The sequence below is a fragment of the Ranitomeya variabilis genome, chromosome 4, assembly GCF_051348905.1.
Source record: "Ranitomeya variabilis isolate aRanVar5 chromosome 4, aRanVar5.hap1, whole genome shotgun sequence".
Lineage (NCBI taxonomy): Eukaryota > Metazoa > Chordata > Amphibia > Anura > Dendrobatidae > Ranitomeya > Ranitomeya variabilis.
This window is the reverse complement of record NC_135235.1, coordinates 258517787-258530030: the sequence shown is the minus strand read 5'-3', so window position 1 is coordinate 258530030 and position 12244 is coordinate 258517787. Positions and strand designations below refer to the sequence as shown.

The following is a 12244-nucleotide window of genomic DNA, read 5'->3' as shown; positions in this document are numbered from 1 at the left end:
GTGGCACAGGCATCCTCCTATAGATCTGTGTGGCACATGCTTCCTACTCACCGACGTCCTCCGCTGTGTACATCTGCTGTACACCCGACACCTGTTACATTAGGAGTCTTGTCTGCAGCTGACACTGTAGCGCTGCTGCTCACCACATGTTACTGCATACACTGTGGAAAACATCTAGTGTCTGATATACAGCTAAAGCCTTTGTTTTTCTTCTCATTTACTTCAATTAGGATGAAGTGAAGGCTGGGGCAGTGAAAGGGTTTGGGGCGTCTTTTTACAAGGTAAGAACAGTGACTTTTGGTCCTGCATACATACCAGTGTACTGTAGTTTTCTTTTATAACAACTTGCTGCCTGATGTCGAAACAAAAACCAATACAAACCTGGTCAAAAAGAGTCGGTCCCATATTTGCCCTACTTTCGGGTGGACGTGGCACGAGGCAGCTGTCGTTGGCATGGTAGATGTGTAAGGATATGTGCACACTTTTAGTATTTGCAGCTGATTTTTCTGCTGCAAACACCAAGATATTGGCAGGAAAAACGCTGCGTGAAATACTCACATTTTTGAGAGTGTTTTGACTTGCTTTTTTCCCCCATTCATTTGAATGGGTGAAAACACTGAAAGAATTGACATGCGGCAGACTTGAAAATACTTTGAAGGTTCAAAATCTGCATGAAAAAATAAGCAGCAAGTGCATGAAATTTCAGAAATATCATGTACTTTAGTGGTACTGTAAAACACTGCGTTTTTGTCCATGAATAAAATAAACAGGGCACTCAAGTCTTCGGTATGTGCACACATTGCGGATTTGCCTGTGGATTCGCAGCAGTTTTCCATCCAGTTTACAGTGCCATGTAAACCTATGGGGAACCAAATCCACAGTGCACATGGTGCGGAAAATACCGCGCACAAACGCTACATTGTATTTTCCACAGCATGTCAATTCTTTGTGCGGATTCCGCAGCGTTTTACACCTGCTCCTCAATAGGAATACGCAGGTGAAATCTGCACAAAAAACACTGGAAATCCACAGTAAATCCGCCGGTAAAACGCAGGGTGTTTTACCTGCGGATTTTTCAAAAGCTGAGAGGAAAAATTCGCACAGAAATCCGCAGCGTGGGCACATAGCCTGAAGGTGATGGCTAGGTTAGTCTAGTATTGCAGTACCACGCTCTACCTGTAGGCTGTCACGGCGATTCAGATTTCTGACATGTCAGAAGTTTTCAGTTAGGACATCAAGAAGTGTTGCTGTAATTAGACAGCAGACTACATAAAGAGAAGCAAAATTTTAAATTAAAATTTAACATTTATTGATAAATATAAAAGACACAAAACATCAATACATCAGAATACCCAGTATCACACTTGCGGCCCTACAAATAATTATAGCCAGATGCACCATTACACATAAAGTAGAGGTATATATTACCTGAGTTTAAGGAGCTGTAGCAGAAATTGTAAAGGATGAGGAATGTGTGTGGTCCAGTGGTTCCCCCTCGCCCCAACGCTCGTTTCGCCCTTACCTTTTACCAGAGGCGTGTCGTGGAGGGCTGTATAAAGAAAGCAGGAGCCAATGGGACTGCCGTAATGGAAGGTGCATATACCGTACCTATAAGTGTCAGCCGTGGACGCTGCCACGCATGCGGTACTCAGTCCTCTCCATATGATAAGGACACTTCCGGGAATGCGCTCGCTGGAACACACGCGGAACCAGAATCAAGCGCTCCCAGAAGTGAGTGGAGATGTGACGACACACACATGCACACATCCGCTGGCATGGTGTGGAAATGGGGAATATGGAAGGTAAACACCGAATAATAAATAATAATGGAAAAGGTTTTTGAAAAAAGAGTGAAAAACAAATAAAACTACTTAGCAATGAGAAAGGTAAAAATGAAGCCAATATGGATATTAGTTGAAAGTGCCAAGCGGTGAAAGTGACAGTGCAAGAATGAAACAAGTCCAAAGTTTATTATGTAAAGTAAACCTATGAGTGAAGTGACAGTGCTCGAATAAATGCTAATATATAAAGAATTATTAAGTTGCAATATAAAGTGACACATAAAACAATACAGAACTGCATTGTTTAAAATCAATAAAGGAAAAACAATATGGCAGAGTGAAGACATAAGAAATTAGCATCCGTTAATGCATGATGGTGCTAGGAGGACCCTTCAAATTTAGATTAAGGTAATATAGTCCAACAAGTCAACCAGCCAGTGGAATAAAGGTATTCCAACGGGTGAGACAGTCCAATTGAAAAAGAACTACACCTAATATAATCTTCAAAATTATGATTCATCACAAGTCATGTTGGACCTGGTATATTGGTAGTCTCTTCCCTTCCATAGGGTGGATGGTGATGAGTCCACACACAGTGATGAATCCGGCAACACCGTGCCCCCGATCCTGACAAACTGGCATAGGAAAAAGCTCCGGAGGAGGGCAAGCAGACAGCAGGACCAGCAGAAAACCTGTGCAACTGCATGAAATTTCAGAAATCTCATTTACTTTAGTGGTACTGTAAAGCACTGCATTTTTTTCCCATGAAAAACAAAAAAAAACAAAACAGGGCAATGATAATTCCAGACTAGAAACACAGTGCACTCATGTCTGCAGGTAATGTCTAGGTTATTCTAGTATTGCAGTACCACGCTCTACCTGTAGGCTGTCACGGCGCTGCCTATTTGTCAAATCTTTAATCACCTCTTTAACATGTAGCTGTGGATTCAGATTTCTGACATGTCAGATGTTTTCAGGTGTAGGGGTTCAGCTGCTAGGACCCACAACGGGGCAGGATTCTGAGAGGAATTAGGCACTGACTTATTAGGGAAAGCTACTTCATACCCTTTCAGAAAATATATGGACAAATATTGATCGTACAAAGTTTTAAAAGAGTACAGCCTGCAAATCTGACAAGTGGGAACTAGTATAGCAGTCTGTAGTAAATATAGAAAAACTGACTGAACAGCCATCTAGTCTGAACTGGTGCATAACCAAAAAGTCTTACATAGCAAATAGATAATGGCTGCACTCAAGTTTATTGTGCTAAAGCAAGGAAATGTGCAATACATGAAATGTGAACAGCATAATGGCTTGTGAAATTTATGAAAAAACACATGAGATATTTAGCACAAGATTTGGCCAAAAGTTGTGAGCCCATTCACCAATTCATTCATTTGGTGAATGGGCTCACAACTTTTGGCCAAATCTTGTGCTAAATATCTCATGTGTTTTTTCATAAATTTCACAAGCCATTATGCTGTTCGCATTTCATGTATTGCACATTTCCTTGCTTTAGCACAATAAACTTGAGTGCAGCCATTATCTATTTGCTAGTATAGCAGTCTGTACGCCACTCAGTAGTTCACATCTCACAGCCGGCACAGGGCGCTCCCAGACCGCCACTGCTCAAAACTTAAAGTTTCAGAAAACTTCTGACATGTTAAGTTCACTGTTCAAATCCGCCTTTTTATCTCAAAAGTTAAGTATATCCTGAGTTTATTATTATGTGATCCAAAAAGTATTATTTGTATAAACTAAAAATATATTTTGAATAAGAATGAAAAAGAAGCAATGATAAAAATTCTACCAAATTGAGCCTTTTAGCAGGTGCACAGTCCAGCCCCCAAGTGTGGGGTAGGGAACAGCTCTCAGAGATCTCTCGCAGTCCGGGCTGTGAGACCTCTCGTTTCCTCTGGTCTGGCTGGTGTCAGGGGTAACGGGTGGATCTGCAGATAGTTGTGATGTAACATGCTCAGGTCCTGCAGGCCTCGGCAACACATCCATCATCCTCCTGCACAGAAGGCACGTCCTAACATTAGCCCTGCTTTGTGTCCTGCTTTGGGTCTATTTGGTTTTCTTTTTGTCTTTACATTTTGATGCCCAACTGTGAACCACTTTTCTTTTGTCCTGTCATTTTCTTTTTTTGTAAATATATACGCATCCACCCTCTTCTCCCATCCAGGCTAAACCCCCTCCTTAATTCAACCATCCTGCTTGTTTAGCTTTCGGCTTCTATTCTGACTTCAAAGCCATCCCCAATCATTGTCTGGCAGCTCCAGGCAGTGGCCTTGAAATCGGAACACAGAGCGAGCACACCGCAGGTCACACTAGGGCATCATGCCTGCCAGTGTGAGTGGCTGCTCGGAGATTCTTAAGGTACCATCACATTTAGCGACGCTGCAGCGATCCAGACAACGATCCCGATCGCTGCAGCGTCGCTGTTTGGTCGCTGGAGAGCTGTCACACAGACCGCTCTCCAGCGACCAACGATGCCGAAGTCCCCGGGTAACCAGGGTAAACATCGGGTTACTAAGCGCAGGGCCACGCTTAGTAACCCGATGTTTACCCTGGTTACCAGCGTAAAAGTAAAAAAAAACAAACACTACATACTTACCTTCCGCTCTCTGTCCCCCGGCGTTCTGCTTCTCTGCACTGTGTAAGCACAGCAGCCGGAAAGCAGAGCGGTGACGTCACCGCTGTGCCCTGCTTTCCGGCTGGCACTTACACAGTGCAGAGAAGCACAGCGCCGGGGGACAGACAGCGGAAGGTAAGTATGTAGTGTTTGTTTTTTTTTACTTTTACGCTGGTAACCAAGGTAAATATCGGGTTACTAAGCGCGGCCCTGCGCTTAGTAACCCGATGTTTACCCTGGTTACCAGTGAAGACATCGCTGGATCGGTGTCACACACACCGATCCAGCGACGAAATAAGGTGCTGGCCTCCAAGCTCCGACCAACGACATCACAGCAGGATCCAGATCGCTGCTGCGTGTCAAACACAACGATATCGCTATCCAGGACGCTGCAACGTCACGGATCGCTAGCGATATCGTTGTTAAGTTGTTCAGTGTGAAGGTACCTTTACTATTCATTGTCATGGATCCTAAATACCTGCCCCTATCCATGGCCGGGCTCCTCAGCCTGATTCCACTGGAGGACGGCGCTACTACTTCACTTCTCTCTGTGCAGGTAAAGTCTAGGCTGCAGGGTACTCGTTAGAGATTATAGCTGAGGCTTCCTGCCAATAAAGGCTTGGAGAATTTACACTTTTTTCAGCCAACCACCTGATACTTGTTTTGAACAGCACACGTCAGTCTATCTGCTGATGAAGTTCCTACAATGGGGAGATTTCTCATTTTGACTAATGGGAAGAAAAAGTGCTCAATTTTATTACCAGTCGGATCACAGCGTGTAAGTCCAGACACGGGCAACAGCAGCTGGTGAACCCAAGATCCTACTTACATGGATATCTAGGAGACTTTTTAGTTTAACTGAATTTTACGTGACCAGTACAGATCATTTCTATATCCATGTCTACCAAGAATTGGAGGAGCAGCGCCCATATTGGGTCACGTATTGCTCCCGAGTTTCATTATAGGGAGGATGCAATGGCCGTTCCTGGGTGACTTGGTGATAGTCCCATAACCTGTGAAGCCAGAATCTGCAGAGAAAAAAACCCCCAAAATCATACTGATATGTTGGTATTGCTACATCGGACACTCGATGGAAGCAGAAAATGGTGCGGTGATTAGGATATTTGTACAAGGGTCTTGTGTTAAGCAGACGATGTACTTGTGTAGTTATTAGGAGAATTAGTATGGAAATTCCACTGATTTATACATACATAGCTTCTTCTCTTTGCTCTTCAGCGGTGTCCTGTGGAGAAGAGGTTGGAAAACACAGAATTAAAGATTACTACATAATGGAGACTCAAAATATTATAGAAAATTTGTGATAATTGCAGCTGCTTATCTCCTTTTAGCTCTATTCAGACACTAATAGCCCCCTCCCGCTAGGCAGAAATACTTTCCGGTTGGCCTTTATTGTGGGATACAAGCCCAGATAGAGAAGAGATACAAGTCACATTTTACCAGTTACAATGGGGCTAATTAGGTGATGGTGAAAGGAATGAAATTTGTGAAGCAGTTTATTCTAAGTAAATGGATAGATGTTTGAGGTAGGAAGGCGATGATGAGTCTTCTGCCTTCTCCATCAATCCCACAGATAGTGAATGGGATAGCACTGACCGCCACTCCATTCAAAGGGACACAGGACCTCGTTCTTGTGATCAGCGATGGGACCGGCAACAATCACACACTTAATTCTTTGCAGACCCCTTTAAAAAACTCCCATTTTTAATTACACAAGGCAAAGACAAGTAACAGCATTCCAGCGCTCCCACTGCTATCCTAAACAGCATAACGTATCACCGAATTACCGAGTTTTTTTTTAAAAAAAATTAACGATATTAAGGGTTAAAAGTGGCCAGCGATTTCTCATTTTTCAAACAAAATTTACAAAACTATTTTTTTAGGGACCATCTCACATTTGAAGTGAGTTTAGGGTGTCAATACAACAGAAAATACCAAAAAGTGACACCATTCTAAAAACAGCACCATTCAAGAAGTTTATTAACCCTTAAGGAGCTTCACGAAAACTAAAGCAATGTGGAAGGAAAAAAAAATGAACATTTTACTTTTTTCACAAAACACTGACTTTGGAAGGGTATCAGTAGAAAATGGACCACAAAATGTGTTGTGCAATTTCTCTCGAGTACGCTGGTACCCCATGTTGGGGAAAGCCACAGTTTGGGCGCATGGCAGGGCTCAGAAGAGAGAGGGAGCACCGTTTAACTTTATGAACGCAAAATTAGCTGGAATCAATGGTGAGCGCCATGTCGCGTTTGGAAACCCCCTGATGTACCTATAAAGTAGAACCCCCCAATTCCACCCCTAGCCCCAACCCTAATGGAAATAAATACATTTGTTTTGTTTTATTATTTTTACCTAATTAAGGGGGTGTTAAAGGGGGGTTTGATTTAGCATTTTTTTTATTTTGATCACTGTGATAGGGTCTGTCACAGTGATCAAAATGAACCAATAGGAAAAAAATTCCAATTGTTGACAGCAGGCACACTACATATGCGCCGGCCATTTTCTTCCCGGAAGAAGACGCCGGGGGACAGGACTGGGTGATGCAGCAGGGTCCGCCTGGGGACACGACTGGGTGATGCAGCAGGGTCCGCCGGGGGACAGGACTGGGTGATGCAGCAGGGTCCAGGGACCCCATTTCTCTCTCCTCAGATATGCTCTAGCAAATTAAATGGGAAATCAGAAATCAGACTTTATTTTTGTTGTTGATGCGGTGTCAGTTATTCCGTGAACGGTGATCGCAACACTGGGGTCGGTAAAACCCGACTCGTATCATGTTCTCTAACCCCCGTAGCCGAGTCCCTGGAGAATTTCCGACGTTGGGGGGCGCTATAACCTTATTTCTCAGTGCCGTTAAAAAACGACGCTGAGGAATAAGTACCCTTAAACTGCTGCCGTGAAAAGTGTATCGGCGGTTGTAAGGGGTTAAAGAGGTTGTCCACTACTTTCAATTAACCCCCCAATGTATCCCCCCGGGGCCCCTAATGAATTGTGCAAATACCTTCCGTTGCCGTTTTCGCGTGTGAGCGGCGCTATTCCAGCGGCTGAGTCCGGGTCACGTGACCCCCCAGGCTGCAGCCGCCGATTATTTCCGCCGACGTCACATCAATTTCCAGACTCTGGAAATTGACGTGACGTCAGCAGCAGGCGTGACCCAGCCTCACAGTCAGCAGTCACTCATCAAGAGTGACTGGGCTGTGGGCGGGGCTGTGCTGTGGGCGGGCGAGGCTAGGCAGGGATGTGTACGTCCGATCACGACGTGATGTGCGAGCGCGGGGGTCTGCTTGCCGGCGCTGGGGTCTGCTGCGGAGGGGGTCATTGCTGTGTCTCTGTGTGCAGGCATCGTCCGATGGGACTACAAGTCCCATCAGGCTCTGCCAGCTACAGTGACAGTGAGTGACACATTAGCCAATGATGGGACAGTAGTAGTCCCATCATCCGGCTAAGGTGTTGAATGTAAAAAAAAAAAACAAACAAAAAAAACACATACACATATACAGTACATACATACAACACACACACACATGTGTAACATGTGACATCATGCAACATGTGACATCATGCAACATAAGACATGCAGTGACATGCGACGACATGCACCATGCAACGACATTCAACATGTGACATGCACCATGCAGCGACATGCACCATGCGATGACATGCAACATGTGACATGCGGCGTCATGCAACGACATGCATCATGCGACAACATGCACCATGCGACAACATGTGACATGCGGCGACATGCATCATGCGATAACATGCGACGACATGCTGCATGCAACATGCACCATGCGACGACATGCAACATGTGACATGCGGCGACATGCATCATGCGATAACATGCAACATGTGACGACATGCAACATGCCACATACAGTACATACATACAGTACATACAACATACATATAGACATACAGTACATATAACAGAGTACATACCATCACTTGTCACCTTGATCCCCAAAGCCAGTGTCATCTGTAAAAAATATTAAAATAATAAACAAACACTATACTCCCTGATCCGCAGAAATCCAATTAAAACGAGTGTCCCTCGACAATCTCCCGTGGAAAGCAGGAGCATCAGCTGATGCGACTGCTCTCTAGGGGCTCCAGGAATACAATGATGGAAGGTATCCTTCCACAATGTATTCCTCACAATGTATTCCTACGCCCCTGTGAGAAAATAGTCCCTAGTCTCACTAATGGCATTGCTGTGTGAGAAATGTTCCCAAGCAGCAATTGCCATAAAGTGAGACTTTGAACTATAGTAACCTCTCAGTGATGCACTGCAGGAGCCATTGGCTCCTATCAGTGTGTCACTGAAGGTCCTATAGAGCAGTGACATCACCCGATGTCACTGTTCTATAGGGGAAATCGTCGTAGGACACTCGATATTAATTGGACTACGGCGGACAGGTAGTATACGGTTTATTATTTTACGTTTTTTGCAGGTGCTGAAGTATGGTTAAATGAAGAATATTAAAATACTTTTTTCCTAATGTGTGTGTGTGTTTTATTAACCCTTTATTAGTATTGGATTAATAATGGATAGGCGTCTTATTGACACCTCTCCGTTATTAACCCGGCTTAATGTCACCTTACAATAGCAAGGTGACATTAAACCCTTATTACCCCGTATCCCACCGCTACACGGGAGTGAGAAGAGAGGGGCTAAGTGCCGGAATTGGCGCATCTTACAGATGTGCCATTTCTGGGGCAGCCGCGGACTGGTATTTGTAGCCGGCTATGAATATCAGCCCGCAGCTGTCTACGTAGCCTTTCTGGCTATAAAATATAGGGTGACCCCACGTCATTTTTTTGGGGGGTTCCCCCTATTTTAATAGCCAGTAAAAGCTACGCAGACAGCTGATATTCATAGCAGGCTACAAATATTGGCCCCCGGCCGTCGGCTTTCCCCCTCTGGTGCAGAAAATTGCGTGGGAGCCCAGGCCGTTTTTTTTCCCATTTTTTTATTAAATTAAACGCTCATTAAGGCCTCTTTCACACTTGCGTCGGTACGGGTCCGTCGCTATGCGTCGGGCCGACGTACCGATGCACATTGTGAAATTTGTGCACGATGTGGGCAGCGGATGCAGTTTTTCAACGCATCTGCTGCCCATTCTGAAGTCCGAGGAGGAGAGGGCGGAGTTTTGGCCGTGCATGCGCGGTAGAAAATGGCGGACGCGACGGACAAAAAAATGTTCACTTGAACGTTTTTCGTGCCAACAGTCCGCCAAAACACGACGGGTCCGTTGCACGACGGACGCGACGTGTGGCCATCCGTCGCGATCCGTCACTAATACAAGTCTATGGGTAAAAAAACGCATCCTGCGAGCACATTTGCAGGATCCGTTTTTTCCCCCAAAAGACGGATTGCTAAACACGCAAGTGTGAAAGTAGCCTTAGAAACATCGGCCTTTCTATTATATATCTATAGATATATCTATCGATATATTTATAGATAGATATAACTATAGATACAAAGATGTATCTATCCATATATCTGGCTGCTTTCACACATCAGGTTTTTGCCGTCAGGCACAATCCGGCGAGTTTTGAAAAAAAAAAGCATCCGTTTTTTTCGACGGATCCGTTTTTTTCTCATAGAGTTGTATTAGTGCCGGATTGCGCCTGATGGCCACACGTTTAATCCGTTTTTTTGCCGGATCTGTCAAAAAAGCTGTTTCCGCCGGATGGATAACACATACAGAGGAAGGATTTTTCTGTCCAACGAAAAAACCCACAGCGATGGATCCGGCGAAAAACGTATGAAACTGAGATGTGAAATGATGAATCCGGCCTCCGAATCCGTTTTTTCAAGCGTTTCCATTCAAATCATGCACATTTTCAGTTTATTTATTTCCAAAAACTGCATCAAAACTGCGCAAAAACTGCACCAAAAACAGCATCAAAACTGCATCAAAAACTGCATCAAAACCTGGTGCAGTTTTGATGCAGTTTTTGGTGCGGTTTTGATGCAGTTTTGATGCAGTTTTTGGTGCGGTTTTGATGCAGTTCTTGGTGCGGTTTTGATGCAGTTCTTGGTGCGTTTTTTTGCGTTTTGGGTGCGGTTTTGGTGCAGTGTTGATGCAATTTTGGTGCGGTTTTGATGCAGTTTTGATGCATACATCTATCTACTCATATCTATCTATAGATATATCTGGATAGATCTATCTATTGATAGATGTATGGATAGCGTAGGGGTGTGTCCACTGTCCGGATTACATCTGAATTAGCTGCAGATTGGATGCTGCATACTTGTAGTCCCATCGGATGATGCCTATACATGTACCCCCCGCACAGCCCTGCACACACCCGAACAGCCAGGCACCCACCCGAAAAGCCCCGCACACACCCAAACAGCCCGCAGACCCAGCACACACATACACGCACACAGTCACCGCCCACATTCCGCCCACACACTTCCCTCCTCCCGAACTGCAGCGTTTCTCGGACCCACATCCGCAGCAAAACTGCAGATCTTTTTTACATCTGCGGTTTTGCAGAAAAGAAGTGACATGCTGCGGGGAAAAAAAAAAGTGTGGCATTGCACTTTTTTTGCAATTTCATTGCACTTTGAATTTTTTTCACATTTTCTGTTACACGACATGGTAAAACCAATGGTGTCGTTCAAAAGTAGAACTTGTCCCGCAAAAAATAAGCCCTCACATGGCCATATTGACGGAAAAATTATGGCTCTGGAAAGAAGGGGAGTGATAAACGAAAACAAAAAAGCTCCAGGGGTGAAGGGGTTTAGAAACATGGATATGGACATATCTATGGAAATAGACATAGATATATAGATATATCTGTATGTATTCATCTATCTATTTGTTATCTATCTATCCATCCATCCATCTATCTGTGTGTAATGGAGTGTGGGTTGGACAAATGTAAAAGAGGAGGTTGGACAGAAATGACATCACAAATCTTTTTGAAGATAGAGGGGGGAGAGGAGGGAGGGGTTGGGGTGTGTTTTGGAGTGGGTGTGCCAGGTGCAGAGTTATAGGCGAGTGCAATGCATCATGGAACTTGTAGTATTAGAGCACAATAAGTCAGGAGAAAGGAAGTTGTCGATTAACCCCATGAGAGCTGGATCCAGCACGATAAAAGGTATTATTGCTAAAATAAACACAGTAGATGTTTTCAGTGGCACATAATAGCAAGATTTATGAAAAAAAAAAAAAAAGTTATAGTAGTGGATAACTTCTTTAAATTAGAATGATTTTTTACATGTGTAAGGATTGAATATTGTTCAGGAGAGAAGAAACTAAAGACGATCTGAAACTAATTAAGGGGAAAGTTAAGAAGCAATCTCAGAATAATTCTACTAATCGGTGCTAGTAGGTGCCTGATACAAATGTCTAGATGTTGGTGTAAAGTTAACTGTGAAATTAACCCCTTAGTGACCAGGCCACATTTTTTACATCTGACCAGTGTCACTTTATGTGGTAATAACTCTGGAACAGTTCAACAATTCCCAGCGATTTGGAGATTGATTTTTCATGACATATTATACTTGATAGGTTTAAAACATATCAGAAATATGACAACTGTAAAAAAAAAAAAATGCAACTTTCTAATTTTGAAGGATTATCCCTTTAATCCAGATAGTTTATTTATACAATGTGATTTTCTTGATTTTATTTTTGATACTCTATCTCTCCATGTTAAAATTAACCTACCCTTAAAATTAGACACTGTTCATGTCTTTGTCAGTGGGCAAACTTCAAAAATCAGCAAGGGATCAAATACTTAATTCCCCCACTGTATATATAAAATATGTGGCACAATCTTTGCATTGTGT

The 12244-nt window shown here is 43.7% G+C and overlaps 2 protein-coding genes across 14 annotated transcripts in view; one reads left to right on the top strand and one right to left on the bottom strand.

Annotated features, from left to right (window-relative positions):
• Nucleotides 1–12244, bottom strand: part of LOC143764254 (uncharacterized) — a 201317-nt gene that overhangs the window by 18664 nt on the left and 170409 nt on the right. For 6 of the 12 annotated variants that reach the window (XR_013213130.1, XR_013213131.1, XR_013213129.1 and 3 more), the window contains one exon: nt 5628–5659. Coding sequence is in view for 2 of the 12 variants with exons in the window: in XM_077249671.1 (XP_077105786.1) it covers nt 5628–5659 (32 nt within the window). In the remaining 10 variants the exon portion in view is untranslated. Of the gene's footprint in view, nt 1–900; nt 2482–3380; nt 3796–5627; nt 5660–12244 lie in introns of those variants that run through there. The other 6 variants (XR_013213126.1, XR_013213128.1, XR_013213125.1 and 3 more) reach the window with 3 other exon arrangements.
• CASZ1 (castor zinc finger 1) overlaps nt 1–12244 on the top strand; it is a 274404-nt gene that overhangs the window by 160553 nt on the left and 101607 nt on the right. The window contains exon 2 of one of the 2 annotated variants that reach the window (XM_077249667.1): nt 231–281. The exons of the other annotated variant lie outside the window; for it this stretch is intronic. The gene's annotated coding sequence lies outside the window, so the exon portion shown is untranslated. The remainder of the gene's footprint in view (nt 1–230; nt 282–12244) is intronic. 2 annotated transcript variants of the gene reach the window in all.